This window comes from Alosa sapidissima, chromosome 16 (genome assembly GCF_018492685.1).
Source record: "Alosa sapidissima isolate fAloSap1 chromosome 16, fAloSap1.pri, whole genome shotgun sequence".
Lineage (NCBI taxonomy): Eukaryota > Metazoa > Chordata > Actinopteri > Clupeiformes > Clupeidae > Alosa > Alosa sapidissima.
Window position 1 is genome coordinate 21,452,582 of NC_055972.1, and position 20,315 is coordinate 21,472,896.

The 20,315-nt window shown below is 41.2% G+C and overlaps 2 protein-coding genes across 13 annotated transcripts in view; both read right to left on the reverse strand.

The window, feature by feature from the left end:
• The window catches only part of LOC121685864 (semaphorin-4G-like), a 39,763-nt gene extending 35,269 nt beyond the window's left edge, over nt 1-4,494 (reverse strand). For 5 of the 7 annotated variants that reach the window (XR_006023461.1, XR_006023460.1, XR_006023457.1 and 2 more), the window contains exon 1: nt 4,159-4,494. The gene's annotated coding sequence lies outside the window, so the exon portion shown is untranslated. Of the gene's footprint in view, nt 1-665; nt 964-4,158 lie in introns of those variants that run through there. The other 2 variants (XR_006023459.1, XR_006023458.1) reach the window with 2 other exon arrangements.
• slf2 (SMC5-SMC6 complex localization factor 2) overlaps nt 1,018-20,315 on the reverse strand; it is a 43,760-nt gene continuing 24,462 nt past the window's right edge. For 4 of the 6 annotated variants that reach the window (XM_042066658.1, XM_042066659.1, XM_042066660.1 and 1 more), the window contains 11 exons: nt 18,594-18,735; nt 16,366-16,453; nt 15,793-15,969; nt 12,679-12,773; nt 12,215-12,302; nt 11,512-11,622; nt 8,452-8,529; nt 7,590-7,676; nt 7,408-7,476; nt 6,164-7,165; nt 5,074-5,619 (listed from right to left, as the gene is read on the reverse strand). In XM_042066658.1, coding sequence (XP_041922592.1) covers nt 5,284-5,619; nt 6,164-7,165; nt 7,408-7,476; nt 7,590-7,676; nt 8,452-8,529; nt 11,512-11,622; nt 12,215-12,302; nt 12,679-12,773; nt 15,793-15,969; nt 16,366-16,453; nt 18,594-18,735 — 2,273 coding nt within the window. In that variant the 3' untranslated portion in view covers nt 5,074-5,283. Of the gene's footprint in view, nt 1,084-5,073; nt 5,620-6,080; nt 7,166-7,407; nt 7,477-7,589; nt 7,677-8,451; nt 8,530-11,511; nt 11,623-12,214; nt 12,303-12,678; nt 12,774-15,792; nt 15,970-16,365; nt 16,454-18,593; nt 18,736-20,315 lie in introns of those variants that run through there. The other 2 variants (XM_042066661.1, XM_042066657.1) reach the window with 2 other exon arrangements.

Here is a 20,315-nt window from a genome sequence, read left to right on the forward strand (position 1 = left end):
AGACAGAGAAATCACTGAGACCTGTGGCTAGGTGAGGTGCTTCGGTCAAAAACACCAATGTTCATTAAGTTCTGTGAGTTATATTATGAATCGCAACATTTTACACATGGAACAGTTAAATGTCAGCCTGAATGCACATAAATCATACTGACAAATCCCCACATTACTCCCGTCTGAAGTCCAAGTGTAAAACCAAAGTCATAATCAACAACCCATGGCAAACAAATCATCTTCATTTCTCAGTAATAATAACAGCCGTTACCTGTTTATCATAAACCACCCTGTGAACCACCTTTAACGACAGTTCAACACACCATACAACCACACCAATAACTACACAATGTCTCAATCACTCAGGCCACTGCACTGGCAGATAAGATAGCAATAGCTATGTGGCAATAATGCAAGGCACCATCCATCCCTATTGGTAAACACAGAGATCACTCATCAACACAGATACCTCTGAGCCACAAGGAAATTCCACTCAAAATGACGTGTCAAGGTATCTCTCTACAACGAGGTAACTGGAACGTCATTGGTTGGATTTCTGACTCATTCATGTCCTGCCAAGTCATCTTTTCTCTTCCGTGGGCTCCCAGGAGAGTCGACCACATGCAGTCCCTGTGGGAGAAAGTCTCAGAGAGCCTCTGACCGAAGCACCTTACCTAGCCACAGGACTCAGTGATTTCTCTGTCCTTCTATCTTGCCAACTCTCTCTCTCTCGATCAGTTGTTCCTCTCCGTCTTTCTGCCTTGCTCTGCCCCACGTCTTCTGTACATTCGTCCTCCTGTCTTCTGTAAACAGTGTAATTTTCTCCCTGCCTCTCTAATATAAACACTCACACTCTCCCTCTCGTCTCTGTTAAACAAACGCGTGGACCAGAGGGAACACAGTTTCTTTTACCCTCGATCAGTCCCCACACAATTTAGTCACTCCCACGAGCACACCCGCAAACACACACACCTGCATAAATAAAAGAAGGGCTGCTTTCCATTACAAACACACACACACACACACACACACACACACACACACACACACACACACACACACACACACACACACACACACACACACACACAAACAGGAACACACTGACGTACACCCAGACGCTCACTCATTTTTCCATCTTTCACCCAAGACGTCGCATTAGGGTAAACGCTGGCAGAAGCTTTTCATTGCACCACACTTGCACCACAACTGTATTCCCCACTGACGCTATGACAACAGCCTGGATGGCACAGCTGCAGGGACACAGGGGATCATCACGGTGGAAAGCCAAGACGCACAATCTCCTCTGGTGGCCTCAGGAGATCTACACTTGAGAGCAGGACTGGCCTTCGCTTTCAACCTCCTACTCTCTCCGTCCCATTCATCAGGCTTCCCACTCCTCTCTCCACGTCTCTCCTTCTCAATCCTGGAACGGCCAGCTACTGAGCGAACATTGTGTGCCAGTGAGCATCTAAATCCCATTAAGTCGACCGAAAGTCTGTCTCACAAATAAGCCGAGGGAATGTGTTACAAGTTACCACCCGAGTTCTCGAAAAAGATGAAGAAAAAAAAACTCCAAGCTAAATCAGGCTGTCTGACAAACACCTCACAAACACCTTGATAGTGCACAAAGTAATCAATCTTATTTTTCCTCAAAACTTTGCCCTTATACGAGTCATTGCTTAAGTCTTGAGTCAACTGATTGCACTCATCACAGCTGACTCTAAGAATAGAAGGCTTCACCCAATAGGACTATGCTTTAATGCTATACAAGACCAAATGAACACAAGGGGCTTTATGATGATAAACCTGAAGGAGGCAGGACGTTTGTGTGTGTGTGTGTCACAACTTACGACTCCACTTCTCATGTATGTTCAGCTAACATTCTATCCCACCCCACTTATACCCCACCACATAAAGGTCAAAAGTGCAGGCTGTCCCTCACAGGGCAGCAGGGATCAATCTCTCAATCACCTTTTTGAAGGTTACCTCAGATTCATTGCATTCATTCCTCAAACACTCATCCACTTTCTCCTCGCTCACGTTACCTAAAGCTCATTTCCAATCGAATCACTGTCACATAGAGAGCCAGTGCTTTGAATCTGCTGTCAGGCAGGGTTGGCTCATGCATGGATAAAAATAAAACAGCTCATTGTGTGTGATGTCAATCCAGAGGTCTGACATCAAAGCAAATATCTCCCTTTCAGATTGGTACTGTATAGTGTCATTTTTTTTCTCAGGGTGATTAATATCGCCATGTACGCAGCTGGCAATGAAGACTTGAATAAAAAACAAAAAAAAAGAATCACAAAATACAAAAACAAAATCTCCACTTGCCATCAGTGACTATCACAACTTCCTCCACAAACAAAACCAGCTCACTGAATCTCACTCGCATCATGTCTCTTGACAGTATTGGATCAGGACTGTAGATAAAAGACCCCTGCCATAAATATTTGCCCAGTATTACAATTAGTTCTGCCTGTCTCACAGTTAATCCAGGAACATCACTGCTGTTTCAATAGCAGCTTTGAAGGGCGGAACTAGAACTGTACACTTGAGAGGGGATCACTGGATGCAATTCCGAATACAGTATATTGGAGACAAACTCAACAGTGGGTTTGTCAAACAGAATCTACTAACAAACACTGCTTTAGCCAGACAGTTTAGGGCAAACAAGAACTGATTGAGCCATTTGGCAGTCAACAAGATCTCTGTCTCATACACACATTTCTTTTGCACAAGCCATGTGAAGCAACCCTAGCTCTTGCTGTCTCTGTGCTCACTGAACAGTAGGGGAGTTGGCGCTGTTGTATGCAGCATCAGTGAATGACCTTAAGACTTCACACACTGAGAGACTGTGTGTGTCTAAGAGCAAGAAATATAATGCTAGAGAATGGGTTTCCAGCTGACAGACCACAGAAAAAAAAGAGCAGAAGTATTATCATACTGCCTTTGGGTACTGAATGGTGCCGAGAAGAACCCGTCAATCAAAGGTGTGAGTAGCCTAGTCATTTTTGCTGTCAGAAAATGATTGAAGGGTTTTTTTTTGTATCAAGTTATACTGCATTAATTGCATAACAATTACATTATAAGTTATAACTGCTCACATGGTAGATAATGCTCCTGGTGAGCTGTATTTGAGCCATTTCAAGCATTAGTGCACTGTGCTGTGCATGACACAGATGTCATTGGCCTTCCACAGACACAAATACGCTACTCATATTGTATTGCTTATATGCTATACAAAGTATTATTAGCACTGACACATTCAGACTAATTAAAGAAATATGCTGTTCATGCGGTCAGCTGTATTCGCTTAAACAATATTAAAGAAATGTGAGTTAAGTTGCTCATTCAAGTCTCATTTCACAACTTTTTTTTTAAATGCAAGGAATGCAAGGGTTTGGGCTGACCATGCAATGCACAAAGAAATGTTCCAAATTTGTTATGTCAAAGTGAGCAAAGGATGATATTGCCTTGAGCTTAGAAAATAAAACACTGGAGAACTTATACCATTACCACCAGTTTATCAGGGAACTTCGATCATGAAATGGAGAAAAAAAGGAGAACCTTGAGTTCTCTGATAATCTGTCAAGATATGAAACCACCAGCACTCAAAAACTCTGGATATGGAAAGACACAAACACAATATTTACTTACATAACCTGTCTTTTTTATCAAGACCTTGCATTATTATCAAATACTCTGCAAAATGTTATTCCAGGGGGATTTTAATTTGCATTAAGTGAAATAGACTACCTGCATAATGGCACCTGAGAGATGAAGGATCAGTTAAGTCACAGTAGACAAATAAACTGAGGACATTTTGCATGAGAAAAAAAAATAACCAATCCCATGTTCATATTTGCCTTGAGAGATCAAAACAATTAGGAAGTCTCTTAAAATTGCATTGCATTTTCAAAAGCATTTTTAAAGCCTTAGCCTAATGATTAACAAGTTGGTCATGGAAATGATTAACCAGTGCAAGTGTCTTGGGCTGTTAAACGAAGTTCATTGCGAATTTAGAGTTAATGTTTTCATTCACCTGCAAAACTTATAGGCTAGTTAAGGTCTAAAAAGTATGACTTCATTAGAATAACTTGACCTATAATTTGCCTTTGCTTCAAACATCGACTAAAATGTCATAATAGCTCAGATATTTACCAGTGGTTTCACGTTTTAACGCATGTTCCTTCCAGTGAAAACAAGTGGGGTTGAAGTAGGCGCACGACTCATGGCAGAGTTGAATAATCACGATCCGACCCCAGCAACACAGCACCGAAAGGAAACTGATCAAATCACGCACCTTACACATGTGAAGCACTTAGTCCACCTATCCGGCAACATACACTTTGCATAGCCTCATCCGCTCTGTCAGTAACGTGAGATAACACTAGTGAGGAGGTAGGCTAAGAATTTTCTGTTGGGGTAGCCTATGGTAAACACGCCCACCACCGGCATACTCAATAGAGCCGGTTGCACTCACCTCATTGGTCGTATATGCTATACTAGCGTCAGATTGTGAAATCACGCATGTAATTCAACGCCAATTTTTTAAAATTCAGGGATCATTATGAAACTCCAAAAAACATAATTTTACTTCCATTCTCTTCCATTCCATTCATATAATTCGACTTTCATCTTGAACACTGAAATAGTTATTCATGTCCACCTGAAGTTCACCAAGGCGTTTTTATACTGCTGCAAAACAAAAGTTAGAGGGGTAGCGTTAGCGTTACGCCGACAATGCAAGGCAGGAGAGCAGTAGCCTACACCATTTATCCATATAGCTATTACATCAAAATAATTTCATCATCCTCTCAATGCGGCGAATGGAATATTGATGAGTGCATTAGCCTACATGTTTTCACCATCGAAATAATTGAGATGGCAATAACTATCAGCGATACAGAACTGTCGGAAGTGCACTATTGAGTTTCATTGCGCTTTTGGTGAAGTGTAATTCTTGTGTGTATTCGATGCCCCCTCCTGGTGTTAACTAAGCACCTCTTTCACAGACCATGGATATTGTCTGAATTTAACTGCAGAAAAGATTACATTCAGGTAAGGAATACAATAAACAATGTATATCCTACTTTATTTTGTAAAAGGCAAAATGTCACTCATTACATTTAAACAAAGAATGTGAACTGTTTAAGTATAGGCTATCCCTCTTCCAATAAAGAAAAAACGAAATATGTACACATTATTGCTGTTGTTTTCATACATTATAAAGTCAAAGACAAACGGCCTCTAACACCAATGAACCAATTGTTTAAAAAGTCACATTTATTTTTTTCTCTTTAGCCTTTTTTTTTTATTTTTTATCAGGAAGTCCAGTGGCCATCTGTCCATCTGTCCCACAGCATCCAGAGTACCACAATATAGAACTATACCAACAGCACACTGATCATTCTCTTTGGGGACATTCACACTGCAGTACAAACAGTACCAAAAACAAGCGCCGTGGTAGCGTTCACTGAGCCAAGGCAGTGAATTAGCTTTTTGTACAGAGGTGTAAATTATGATTCGGAGGGCACAGTGATCCTTTCTCTGCCGCTTTCCAACAAAGCAGCCTGTGTTTCCACTTGTATCATCCAGTAAGTGAAAATACACGAAAGGGAGCTGGCAAAAAAAATATATATATATATTAATATTTGGCACTCTGAAGGACAGGTACATTGTAATGAACATTTAACAGAAACAAACAAGATTTCTCTCAATCCAGGTTTGGAATTATTCTATTTTGAAACGTAAAATGGGCTTTATGAATTCTGAGTTAATCTTATGCCATTTTTTTGGTTTCTTTTCCATCACCAAGTTTTCCATCACCTGTGGAGTTTTAGGAGCTAAATAGTGCATTTCTTTGTCAAGTATATTTGTAAGTGAATTACTAAAAAAAGATAAAAACAACTAGACTGCACATGTGCAAACGTAAATGTCATGTTGCAGATGCTGTGACTGTTCCCATGAGCACTTAAACCAACTAACATGACCTCTGACCAACTCCCCAGAGAAATGGAGGAGAGGTTTCCCTGAGCTTATTGTGCTAGTCAATACACACACACACACACACACACACCCTACTTCCGTCCGACCATGGGTTTTAGGTGAGAGAGCACGCCCCTCGCATCTCCCCAGACCCTTGGTGTGTGTGTTTGTCCGTCACCTGATCCTTATCCACCTCAACATCCAATACATTTTCTCCAGATTCCAGCCCTGGCTTGCCTTCCCCCGCAAATCTTTCCCCTTCCCCCGTTTCCACCTCAGCCATTGGCTCCTCTTTATCAGGCCCGTTCTCTTTCGGAGACTCTGTCTCGGTCTCCTTCATTTCCATCTCCTCCGCCTTTACTCCTTCTCTACTGCTCGTGGCCTGCTCTCCTGCCTCAATCCCGTCCTCCATCGCTTGCTCCTGCTCCTCAGGCACCTCAACTTCCATCTCCATCTCTGCCTCCTCCTCTAGATGCCCCTCTGTGCTAGTTGACTCCTCCTCCATGACAGACAACTTGTCGTCCTCCGTTCGTGTCTCCTTTGCAGGCAGTCTGTCCTCTCTTGTTGACTCTTCCTCCATGGCGAGCTCCTCGCCCTCCTTCAGTGGCAGCTCCCCCCTCTTCTGTGGCTCCTCATTTCCTTGTACTGGCGACCCCTCCCCTTCTGCTGGCTGCACCTCCACCTTGTCCAGCCCTTCCTCACTTTCCAGTCTCTCCTTTTTGTCCCCCCCTGTTGGATGACCCTCTGCCTTGTCTGGCTCCTGTTTTGACAGACCTGTCTCCCTATCTGCCTCCTCCTCCACCTTCTCCTCCTCTGGCTGTTCCTCCATCATGGTCTCCTCCTCAATCATGGTCTCATCTCCTGAGCTCTCGTCTCCCATCTCCTCCTCCCCTGGGGCCTCAGGCTCCTCCAGGGCCACATTTTCCTTTGGCTCTTGGGCCACATTCTCCTTGCCCTTCTGCACCTCCTCAGGCAGCTGTGGGCTTCTCTGCTCCTGTTGCACCTCCTCTTGCAGCTGAGGTGTTCTCAAGTCCTGTTGCACCTCCTCAGGCAGCGGAGGTCTTCTCTGCTCCTGTTGCACCTCCTCAGGCAGCTGAGGTCTTCTCAAGTCCTGTTGCTCGTCCTGGCTGCTGCTCAGTGCATCCTCAGATAGAGGCTCCCAGAAGTCATACAGCTTCCCCTGGAGAAGGAGAAATAAAAATATTACATTATAAGCTGCACTGCAAGATGATCTATAGCAACAAGTCGTTTTTTGACAATAGAAAACTAATGAAACCGTGCAATGTCCTCTTTCCAAGGGTTAACTGATTTATTCATTTATTATTTCTATGGCAACAAGCAGTATTTTGACAATAGAAAACTTATGAAACCTTGTGATATCCTCTTTCCAAGGATTCATTTATTCATTCCTTATTTCATTACCTGCGCAGGCCGTGTTCTCTGCAGTAGAACCTGCCACCTTGTGTATATTCTCGCAACATAGTCCTTCACCTACAACACAAAGTGAGTGCAGTTATTCAGACTGGTCAGTTGCTTTTGCAGTACAGCACACTGCAAAGCACTGGGAAAGCGTTATCCATCTCAGGTATTGACAACCACCCTACCTTGCTCCTGTAAAGACACTTCTCACTCTCACGGATGTCACACTTCACATGTTTCTCCAGTTGTGCTGACAGAAGTTTCAGCTGGTTCTGCAAGGAGAAACAGGAAGCCTGGGTTAGTCCCCCCAAACACTTTCCGACAGACTCACTCTTTGTCCATCTGTCTCTTTCATACAATCGCTGAACACAACCGATATACACTCGTACTGAATAAACATCTCTTCAGAGTGAATGAACCTCTCTTTTTGAACCAAGAGGGAAGCAAACCATATATGGTCTACTCCTTTGTGCTAGGGTAGGACAACAAGCCTTCATTATTTAGGACTTAGAGCAAGCCAAGTGGGTCCGGTCCACTGTCACAAAGGGTTGCCCTGTTTTTTTTCAAACTGTTCCAACACGCCAGTCCACAGACTCGTGACTGAAAACAACAGTGTATATGACGGCAAGAGAGAATCACATCAACAACAGTGAATGGTGGAACACACAATAAGAGCAATGGGCTAACAGTAGTAAATCCAACAAATGTAACGTCACACAAAGGCGTGTGAGTCTGAACCGCCATTTATTTTAATTTATTTTTTTGGGGGGCTTTTTATGCCTTTTTTTAATGAGATAGGATAGTGGAGAATGACAGGAAGTGAGTGGGAGAGAGTCGGGGTGGGATCCGGAAAAGGACCACGGGGGGGAATCAAACCCGGGTCGCCAGCGTACAGTGCAGGCCATTTAAAACACATTTAACCGCCATTTAAAACACGCTGTTGTTCTGTGGTCTATCATTAAGAAAACACATACAGGAAAAACTGGTAAATGCATGAAGAAATAAAACAAAAAAAAAACTGAAATCCATTAATGCAAATAAACCTACCTTCTGGTCTGGGTGCAAAAACTCGTAATTGGAAGCTTCGTTGGTCAAATCCAAGAGGCTATAGCAGAGATAATAAGCCTGCAAAAAGTTACAATGCAATATGTTAATACTTAATCATTTCATTATTGAAATCCATTTCATTCACAAAGGTTTTTCAGCTAAACCCCGGATGAGAGTACCGATTAGCCATCTACATTGATTCTGATCTGATTTGTAGGTTTGTAGATATCGCCTCCCTGTGGTCACACATTTTATCATGTGTTGCATTTTTTTATTTATGCAATTCAAGAAAACACAAAACTTTTGCACACATCTTCTGCACAGGTGAAAACCTGAAGTTGACAGTCATGGAACTTATGGAGACTCATGCAATTAAATAATCTTTGCAAGAAAAACACAAGTTCCACAATTTATGTAATTACAGAATACGTGCACAAAATGCTCTCTGTGCGCTGGTTTGTTTCCAGTGGAACCAGGTGTGTTTGAACCTGTCACTATTCTTAACGTAATTAGTGTGTACACAAACCTGGTTGGGTGCTGCACTAGGGAATCCGCACGTTATGATAAAGAAGGATTTATGCATGTGTTAAAATTGTTATTATTGGGCACACAAGATATTCAGTGTTAGAGTAAAGATGTAAGGAGCAGAATATAACAGAAGATGTTGTTACAACACAGTGAACGCTCCACCGGAAATACATGAGTGTACAGGAAAAGCCTTTCGTACAGTCTTTTATAAGTACCGGTTAGAGATGCACCGATATGGAATTTTAGGGCCGATAACGATAACTGATATTTATTGGTTTGTTGTGGCCGATACCGATACGATAACCGATAATATTACTCTTGAAAAAAAATTGTGAAAAGTGATTTAAAGTATTTAATAAGCATAATTTTATTGCAGTAATTTTACCTACCACCAAATGATGGACAGAACTCATAATAGTCCTCAATAGTACGGCAGTCAACAACATAACAGTAGCCTAGCCCTACAGTATGTGAACCTGACGTCAGTGAATTGCGAGTGAGTGGCTAGAGAGTTTGAATCGTTTTCATTTAGGATGTGACGGGTGCATACCCACCGTCACGGTAGCGAGGCGCTACCTTTAGTATGTAAACAGAGACTGAGTGTAATTGTTACCTGTGTGTGTTTGTCTGACGTGTCTATGTGTTCAGTTCACCCCCATACTGTTGTAAAATCTTTTGTTAACATTGTCATTCATCATACACCTCTGCCGTAATCCTGTAGCTGTTTAACTAGTCGACATACCATCAAACACTACGGTGATTTATTGCATGCTACCAACCACTATCATTACATCGCTTACTGTTTACAATCATTTACTATTCACGTCACATATTCTGTTAAAATAACCACGTAACACAAATGTCTTTGTCTTAACTGTTCCGTTTATTTAGCTTAATAGATACATGTGTTATCACAGCGTTATGTTTGTCTTACCGGTGTTTCGTCATGTCTCGTCTTGTTTGTATAAAGAATGTGTGCCGCGACTGTCCAGTTTAAATGTCGTTGAAACCTCCGGGTCAACCGGAAGTGATTCGTAGTTTAATGAATTAATATTTTTTGCTGTTTCATATACATTTTGACTGTCAAATTTAGCATGGTGATTAATTATATTCGTTATTTATTTCTAGTGTATTAGATGGGTTTATAATGGCTGTATTAGCTTTTTCATGATGGATTACCTGGAACACCCCTGTCTTTTGGTTTAGAGTTGGTATGTGCCAATCTTAGTGGTGATTCTCAGGCCTATTTATACTGTGTCAGTCAGTTAATAGGGAGAGCAGTAAGTGACAGGACATGCGTCCTATTTGCTCTCAGTGCTGTGGTGACTTGACAAGGTCAGACATTAGTGCTGCCTACAAATTATTGTATTGTTTTTTGACTATCATGTCAAATTTTTGTTTCATTTATTGAAAGTATTTTTTTCTATTTTTCTTTTGTTTATTTTTTATTATCTTAATTGCCAAAATATTGGTCTTATTTGGGAAAAATAAAAATCCCATCCTCAAACTTACTCCTCTGCGTCCTCCTGAGTGTGATCACCTAGCTCAAGACTGCACTTCCACACTTTACCCTTCAACATAGGACTAAACGCTCATAAATGGCTCAGCTTGGAATAAGCTACAGTATAGCGACCAAATCAGAGTTTGTGAGGGAAACTTAGGTTTAGTTTCAACTGCGGGTAACTGAATAAAGCTGCAACTCCTCAGACTGTATCTTATGTCCGTCTACTCTGTTGCGCACAACCTGCTGCAGTAGAAATGAAAGGAGTTAGCCCCGAAGGTTTTAATAACTTATTATGATGACCTGTCTGGAACTGAAGCACGAATGGTTAGCATATTTCTAGGTAATAATACAAAACCCAAGCTAAAGTAATGCAAATATAATACTAAAACACAACTTAGAACTAGGCCTACTTATGTACTCGTCCCACTAACGAGTTTGTTTATTTGTTTCCCCGACCAGCGCGGTAAAGTTCAAAAACACATCAGCACAAGACGGCTCTAGATAGGGCTGAGCTCCGCTCTGTTAAGGTTAAATGGCGGATCATTCACGAGAGGATTTTGAGATGCACAGATTCCCAAATGAACGCATATCCACAGATTTTGTTAGAGTGGTGAAATACATTCACACCGCTGATATTATATTGAGGAAAAAGTATAGCCAACCAAGCTCAAGTAGCTCAGTGTAGCCAGACGGACCTTACGTAGGCCTAAATTAGGACTTTAAAAAATATCGGCACAAATTATCAGCCAGAATTCTGTTATCGGACCGATAATAATACTTTCATTTTTTCACTTATCGGCTAATAATATATCGGCCGCCGATATATATCGTGCATCCCTAGTACCGGTATATATGTTTTTTTCCTGTTCATGACGCATTTTTTGACTGATGCGACTTATACCCCGGAGCGACTTATAGTCCGGAAAATACGGTAACTACCAGGTTAAATGTAATGTCTAATTAGAAACGGAGTGGTACAACAATAAAGTGCATTGAAAACCAATCCCTGCCTTTAAACCTTTGCTCACCTGCTGGTCCAGCATGGCCTCGTCCTGATTCAGGTCTGTCCTCTTAGCTATTTGCTTCTTCTTCAGTCGAGATGGGGTCATGTGCGGCAGGTACTGGCGAAGCTCAGACAGCTGTAGACACACACACAAGATTTTAATCTATTCTCAACACATACACATGATAATCTAATTGGTAAAGTGCAGAAAATTATTGTTGGTAGATGATTAAATAAGGGATAATGTATAGAACGCCGGTCATTATCGGAAAATAGGTCCTGACAGGGCAAACAAGACGGAGGGGTCTTGCTTCGTCCTGAAGGGACTTATTTTCTGATAATGACTGGCGTTCTATTATCCCGCTTAAAAAAAACTCCACATGATATGACTCTTTACATTGAATTGTTGTCGACCGTTTCGTTGTGGCTTTTTCTCAACACACGCTGAATTTTAATCAAACATTCTTTAGAACACAGCTGATCAACCGTTTGCTTTCACTTTTGAATGAAGTTCCAGTCCTTGCGTAGTGATGTGAAAGATGTATCAGAAGAACAAAACCCGTTGCCATTGACAGCGGTAATTATATGTTTGCAGCGGTAATTACATGAATATATTTTACCGTAGAACTTTGGGAAATCCCATTCAAGCCAATGGAGCGTTCTACTTGTCTTGTGAAGAGCTGTGTAATAAGAGGATATATTATAACGCAATGCTCTTATTCCAGTACCTTGAACTCAGTGCTGGTAGGCTTGTATGTGCACCTGTGGTTGATCAGTTTAGAGATGATGGATAAGCTGAGGTGTCTCCTGAGTTGCCTGTGAATTCCAAAGCAAACAATGCACGGCAATTAAAAATAGGAACAACCACACAAAGCATGTTGTGACACGCAGACCCAGAAGACAACACGCTAGCACCATAGAGAATTTTACTGCTGATTAGTGGGCTTAATGCTGGCGCTGTGTGTTTATTGGTCTTATGTCTTATTTTAGTGTGTGTGTGTGTGTGTGTATGTGTGTGTGTGTGTGTGTGTGTGTGTATGTGTGTGTGTGTGTGTCTGCGTTCACGATTATAGAAAGTGTATCCTTCAGCATGTGTAGCCATATTTTGTCTGATTCTTCAGTGAGAGTTCTGAGTGTGTGTTAATCCATATGTGCCGGTGAATGTGTGTGCCTAGCATGTGCCAAGTCTCACCTCCCCCGGTTGTTGGGAGGCAGTAGCTGCACCAGGCGTCTCAAGTTGTGGTGATCATCGGTCAAGTCTGTCAAAGCCCGGCACACCAGAGGCATCTGGGAAAAGTGGGGGGGGAAAGATTTATTGAACACGTTTTCCAACTCATGTAATAGAGATATGCTACATAATAGTATGTATGCATGTTGGGAAGTTGCAAATCATGCAGCACGTTCATGGGCATTGAACTGAGGTGGTAAAAAATGACTAGCAGACCCACATGACCGTATGTTAAAAATCTGTGGGAAATTAACAGTAAGTGGAATAATTCTATTATGGACACCTTGTCGGGCATTATCCCTTACATATACAGTACCCTCCAGAATTATTGGCACCCCATGCTAAAGTTGACTAAAATCTGGTATAAAAATAATCTGTTGGTGATTTATTGTAATCTCACAATGAAAACAAATAGGAAAAATCCAACCTTGAAGGGAAGCAAATTTGTTTTGAGAAAAAGGAAAATATCATAAAGAAATAAATATTTTTTAACAAAAACACATTGCTCACAATACCTTCTTAAGCCTCCCTTTTCCAATAAAACAGCTTTATATATATATATATATATATGTATGAAGGGTTCAGATGCAAAAGCCTCTAAATGCCACCTATGTCAAAAATGAGATAAAGATGGTGAGGGGATGCTCTCCACACATAGTATACGCTAATCAAATAATTTAACTTCTAAACCCACTAAATACCACTCTCTTCCTGGTCTGAAATATCGATTTATAGACAAAAACCTATAGGAGCCTGAATTTAAATGCTCATTTAAAAGAAAAGTGGTCAGACAGATTTAGAGGGTTTTGCATTTTTGCATCTTTTTAATTTGATTTCACTATACTTCCAATGTTGTCATTGTGTGATTTGCCCACTAGAGGTGTACAGCGCACTACAACTTTGGCAAAACGCTTGGTGGTTCATAGACTATCTACCTCAGCTTGCCACTACACCAAACAAGTCTGATCTGTCTTCAGGGTGATAATTTTCATATGAAATGAATCACTTAAATTTCCAAGGCATCGATACTAAATCTTCGTCACCATTGTCTATCACATGATCACACCCAAAGCAAAAGGGGGAAAAATGATAACCATCGTTCAAAATGTAATTTTTTCCAAACAGTTGACTGGGGCTAATTTCCTTAGCTGTCTGCTCTGAGGGCTCTATGTGCTGGCCATAAGCAAACTCTGGTCAATAGAACTGAGTGCAATGCAATATTCACTTTGAAGGATATTTAATAAGCATCTGTGATTGATATTTACAGCCAGTGTCTACCATAACATTGTCCTCTAGGAGTAAAATTTGCAGATGACATTTCATGGCAACATTACATTAAAAAGTACGCTTTATGTTTATTCCTGATTGAGAATAGCCCCCCCGTTATGAACTTTAATTTCAGTGCACTTTGACCGTAGTCGCTTTTATGGTAGAAATACTGCCTTACTGAGTACTGGTATCCGCAAGAACACAAACGTAAGCAAATTTTACTCAATCACTACTACTACTACATTGATACTGTCCTCAGTTAAGATTCCAAGAAGAGACAAGCTGTACATCACTGTAATGACCGATCACGCAATTCATTTCCTTCTTTTGTTGTTCACGTTAGTCATATCTGACAGAGAATATCCTGCTCATCATGTGAAAGCAAAACCCACACAAATATCCATTCAGTAAGACTGGTGCAGTACAGCTGTGCACAAGCTCTTTCAGCTGAGCAGTCATCTCCAGCTTTCTATATATATTTGACCCATTTAACTTCACTTACAAGATGAAAACACCTCACACATAAAAGACTATTTTGTGTACTGAAGCATAGAGCCGGTTTCTCTAATTTAGTGTACAGCCCGTCAAATGTTTACACACCTACTTATATATGTTTATTTTTTCTTTCGTTTCACTGTATCAAAACTCTGTAATAACACACATTGGATTGTAAAGTAAGTAAAAAAGTGGTTGTATTCTTCAAAGCAGCCAACACTCTAGGCATTTTCTCTTCCACTTTACATTACATTACATTTGGCTGACACATTTTTAACCAAAGCAACTAACAGCATGGTAAACAGTTTACGTTTTAAAGCAATTCTCAACAATTTTGGGACAATTTAAAAACGGTAGAGTACAGTAAGAATAAGTGCACCAGTGAGTGCTGTTTTTAACAGTTACGTGTCAGTTCAAGACGACTGGAAAGTGCTAGGATCAGCAAGACTTTGTAAGTGGTGCTATAAGAGGAGATGTTCTCTAAAGAGCTGGGTCTTCAAGAGTTTTTTGAAAATGGAGAGGTATGTCCCTGCCCTTGTAGGAACTGGCAGTGTGTTCCACCAACGAGGAACAACAGATGAGAAAAGTTTGGATTGGCCTGAGCGTACCGGTGGTAGAGCTAGACGTCGTTCGTTCTGTTGGACATTTGGAATGGCTTTCCAACAGTCCTGTTGAGCATGTTTTTTGCTGTTTTTTGAGCCCAAAATATAAAACTTTTTTCCTTTGTTTACACCGCTTTTTTGCTTACTACACAATGTGTGTTATTCCAGAGTTTTGGCCTTCGGTTTTGTTTTATGTTGTAAAAAAAAACAGGCAAAAGAAAGAAAAACCCATAAATGATGACGATTTGACTATTAATTATTATTAACCACTAAAATTCTTTTGCAATTTCCAACGCAAACACAGACAGAACTGAAGCAACCTGCCGAGGCTCATCTACAAACAATTTCACGCGGAGGATAGAAACATGTAAGAACACAAGCCCCCCAATAGGAAACCATCGGCTCCAAGTTTCAGCCAGTTCTCTTCCACAGAATCTTTTGTTGACAGTCAAACAAAACAAAAATCAGTATCACAGGTGGTATTTAGGAAAATCCCCATTATTCTTTAAGTCTCAAAACCAGAAAGAAATTTGGAACTTTACTTTTTATTTTTGACAAATATAACATGAGGTATCAATCCCCTCCCCGCCAAGTGCAAAGTATTATTTGTGATCAACCTTATGCTTGCAGATTGTGTACTGTTTTCACTTTGGTGATGTGTGTCCCCTACTGAACTGTGTGTGTGTGTGTGTGTGTGTGTGTGTGTGTGTACCTGTGTGTCCCAGTCGGTGATGTTGTTGATAAGGTGGAGCATGAGGTTGGACAGGTTGGCAGTAGGCAGCAACTGCAGGTGTGTGTCCAGGCTGAGCCGACAAACCAGCGCCAGCAGCAGCACCAGCTCACGGTCCAAGTAGGCCCGCGGACACAGCGCCGCACACACACTCAGATACTGCAGGGAGACCAAACCCAGAGGGACACGGGTTCATGGATGGCAAGTAAGTTTGAGGTACGTGTCAAACAGAGCATGTTGCAAAAACGCCATCTCAGAATATGACTACAGCACAGGGGAAGATATCTCAGATTAATATAAAATCTAGCCCTACAGCTGATTCATCTATTGATCTAGGGAAGGATTATAAGACATTCATCTAGTTATCTGGAAAAGAATTGCACAAAGAAATATGACATAACCATCATATAACTGCCACCTACACATGGAAAACACTTACTCAGAACAAGAGAAGAAGAATATGGAGATTAATTTCTTGAGAATCTAGTAATAGTCAGAGATGGAATGAAGCTGCGTGTGCAGTCAAGGTGGTGATGCAATCACCGAGAGCCCCACCTTGATCACATTGTCGAAGTTGTGTTCTGGAAAAGTGGCGTGTTCACTCCCACTCGACACGCCCTCAGGGCCAATCACAGCGCTCCCACTGATGACACAAACAGAAAAACAAGCCGCCGTCAGCCCTAACAGGACTGTGACTCACCGCCCACCTACAACATGCCTGCAGACCAACGCTGTGCAGTGTTTCCCACAGAATGGATTCAATTTGTGGTGGTAGCTGACTTTGACAACGGGGGGGGGGGGGGTATTAAGATCGTCTTGGTAGTGTATAGGTTTAATTGACGTTTGAGGGAAGACGTTTGAGGGAACCCTTGCAATTGTAACACAGTTGAAAGGCTGCTGATGTGTGGATGCAATTCATAACGTTTTCGACATAGTTAAAATATAAAGGTTCGCACTTCTCCTTGGGACAAGCACTTTTGAATTTTGGAAAACACTTTTCCATTTACATCGGGATTTTGCAAACATTCAGTGTCAGAGTCAATAAAATGAGCCCTTCAACGAAATTGACAAGCAGCTGTAAGTAGGCTAAGCATGCTAAATTCGACATCCAAACAGTATTCTAACGTTAGCTTTGATTTCATAACTTAACTTAGTTTAGTCTCTTCAATGTAGCCTACTATGTTGTGATAAGACCTTAGCAGAGTTCACTTCAATGCAGCAGTTTTGAACAAATTTGCGCAGCATGGTCACGATGCTAAGCGGATTTAATAGCAATTTAGCCATACGTCTTCTATGCAATGCTTCTATGAGGCAACAACAATCCTTCAACAATCGTGAATATTTTGTTAAATGCACATGCAGAGGAGTGGCAGCGGGCTACGAGAGAGAGCGGGGCGGGGCAAGGAAAGGCTGCGTGTGTAAAAAGCGCAGCTCAATGGCAACGCAAGGATTTGACATTACATTTAATTTAAATTAAATTAAAACATAGAATATTCATCTGTGGCGGCCGATTTTTATTTCGTGACGCCCCGCCACAGATTTGTCAATGTATGGGAAACACTGCTGTGGTGACTAAAACCTCACAAAACCCACTTCATGTGAATGTATGCCTCATTGACAATTTCATTTCTCGACCAAGACCTAATTATGGGATTAAGCTTTGTCAATTTCAAGTGCCAAAACTGCATCATGCTGCAGAAAGTCTCACAATTAACATTATACATAACAAGTTACAGAACACCAAATATTTTGCTAAATGAGACATTTCAGTCAATTATACAATAATTTTTCCCTCCACATCGCAAGATCACTCAATACATCTAGGTTGATCAATTGGGTCATGAGCGTGGTATTTTGACAGACAGTACCTTGAAATAGCAAAAATGTGACATTTTGTTACATTTATGTGTCTAATGTAGAGATGTGTGTTTTGCAAAAACTGAAAATGTGTTTATAGTTGTGCTTATCTGGGCTTTGGTTTCACTAACTGTAGGTTAGGTTGCTACCGCCTACAGGCATCTTCAAATTTTTGAGTGTAAACAATCCTCTTTCAGGGTTCCAACACCTTAAGATCAGGTTAAGATCAAATTCAAGGACCTTTCAAGGACTTTCCAGGCACAATATCCTCAAATTCAAGGACCTAATGTGTCAATAAATTTCAAATTGTTAAATGGTTAAATCATGTTACTTCAACAGAACAAGACACCTTGTCGCAGTTTTCTTTTATTTTTGGTCATATGACAGATGGTAGGCCTATTCTATTTTTCATGTTTGTAAGATTTACACCTACATTTTTCTGATCACATTATTTTCAATCCAATCTATTTCTCTCTTTATCCATTCACACATCCAACGCTGACTGAGCCAAATCAGATCAAGTGTTGCGTCTACAAGCGCTCTCTTTACATTCGTCCTAATGCCTGTTAGTTGTTTGTGGATTGGCCTATATTTGCCGTTGAAAATGGAAACGTCTTTAGACATAAAAAAATCGATTTTACAATCGATTCAATGAACACTTTTTTTCACAAAAGTGACAGCCCTAGTGAACAGCCCTAGTGAACACACAGTGAGGTGAAGCACACACTAATCCCGGCGCAGTGAGCTGCCTGCTACAACAGCGGCGCTCGGGGAGCAGTGAGGGGTTAGGTGCCTTGCTCAAGGGCACTTCAGCCATTCCTACTGATCAGGGTTCAAAACGGCAACCCTCACTGCAAGTCCGAAGTGCTAACCAGTAGGCCACGGCTGCCCCTAAAGAGCGAGACCAGATGGGGTGCAGCACTCACAGGAGGTCGGCCTCAGTGAAAGTCGGCTGCAGCAGCTCCAGAGGGAACATGCTGATGAAGGGGACACCCATGTTGAGAAAGACCAGCACCACATCCTGCATGCTGGGGACCCACACCTGGAACTTGGGGTCCTGGCTCTCTGCTGAAACACACCAGAGCAAGATCTTAATACTGCCCTTACAGACAAAGACAACAATCACTTCACTCATGCTCAGGAGTATCCTCAGTACATGTTGTGCTGCTTAACAGTACAAATATTATCACTTGTTAAAGGCACACTATGCAAGATTTTCACCTTTATGAAGCCAATTTGATGGTAAATGAACTTGTAATAGGCAAATCGTTCACCTACAGTGGGCATCGCTTTCAAATGACCACTTCATTCGCGCATTACGCGGCGTGAAGCTGCGAGAAGCTTTAGTACCACTTTCAGCCACTGTGCGTCGCTCTGCCACTGTACATCGCTCTGCCTGCCGTCCCTTACATAATTGTTGCCGAGAGTAATCCCAGCCTACGAATTCAATAACAAAATAAATCATGCATAATTAAACATTACCTCGATTTAGGCTACTTGGGTATGGCTTAAGGCTTGACTACACGAAAATTGAAATCGAAATTTGCTGTCTACATTATTGTCAGTGTTGGGGTTAACGCAACTACGCAAATCAAAACAGTGGCGTGATAATTGAGCCAGTAGAAAAATAACAGTTCAGAATTAATCTGTAGCCTTGGGTAGGCTTCTGCAGAAAACAATGTTGTTGCCGATTTAATACTATCTGGCGACGTTTTTAACAGGCTACGCAATAGAGGCTTAGACAACTATGACCCACGTTTTGGTTTCGTAAATTAATTTGCCCTACTTCTTGACTGCAATGTAGTCAATTGACTGCTTGACATGTCATTTTTATTTTTCTGTACGATAAACAATTACATCTGCTTTATGCCGCAGAATTACATTCATATTTGGCTGACTGCAGACGCGCCACTTCCCTCCCCATATTCCAATATTAAGATAGTATGAAGTGCTTTTTGTATAGGCTACTATCATAAAAAAAAAAAAAATAGTTAAAACGAATAGCTATTTGCAATTTGACAAAACACTGGTCCTCATTTTGCGAATGCGAGGACGATATGAGCCTGTTGCATTTAGTTAGATGTCCGAGTCACACATAATGTTTGAAAACCACTGGCTCGTAATCACAATAATTTAACACACGACAGTTGGATAACCTACTTCATCATGTCCCCATGCCTACATTTTTGTGAGTAGCATAGAGATCGTTAAAAACAATAAAGTATGGCTCTCCGTTTGGGACATCGAAAACTTTTTTTCATTTTTAATAGACTACCGTCGAAGATGCTGACTTGCAAAAGCCTCGGGATAACACGTTATCTCCACTATCATCAGTCATGCCCCTTGATCAAAGTGGGGAATGAAATAAAAGTTTGATAACCACTGGCTTAACAAGTTACCTGCAGTCCAGAACACAGAATCTATTGCAATATTCTGATGATCGGCGATGATATCGGCAAATGTTTGTTTTCCAAAGTAAGAATTTCACTTCACCATGCACCTTCGACAATACCTGGCCTACCTGGTATCATTACAAACATTATTCTGTGTCCTAAAACTGGCATATTTTATGGCATTGTGTCATGTAAGTTCGTTGCAAAATCTAGAGAAATGTGTGAGGTGGTCAGCGGGGGACAATTGAGACACAC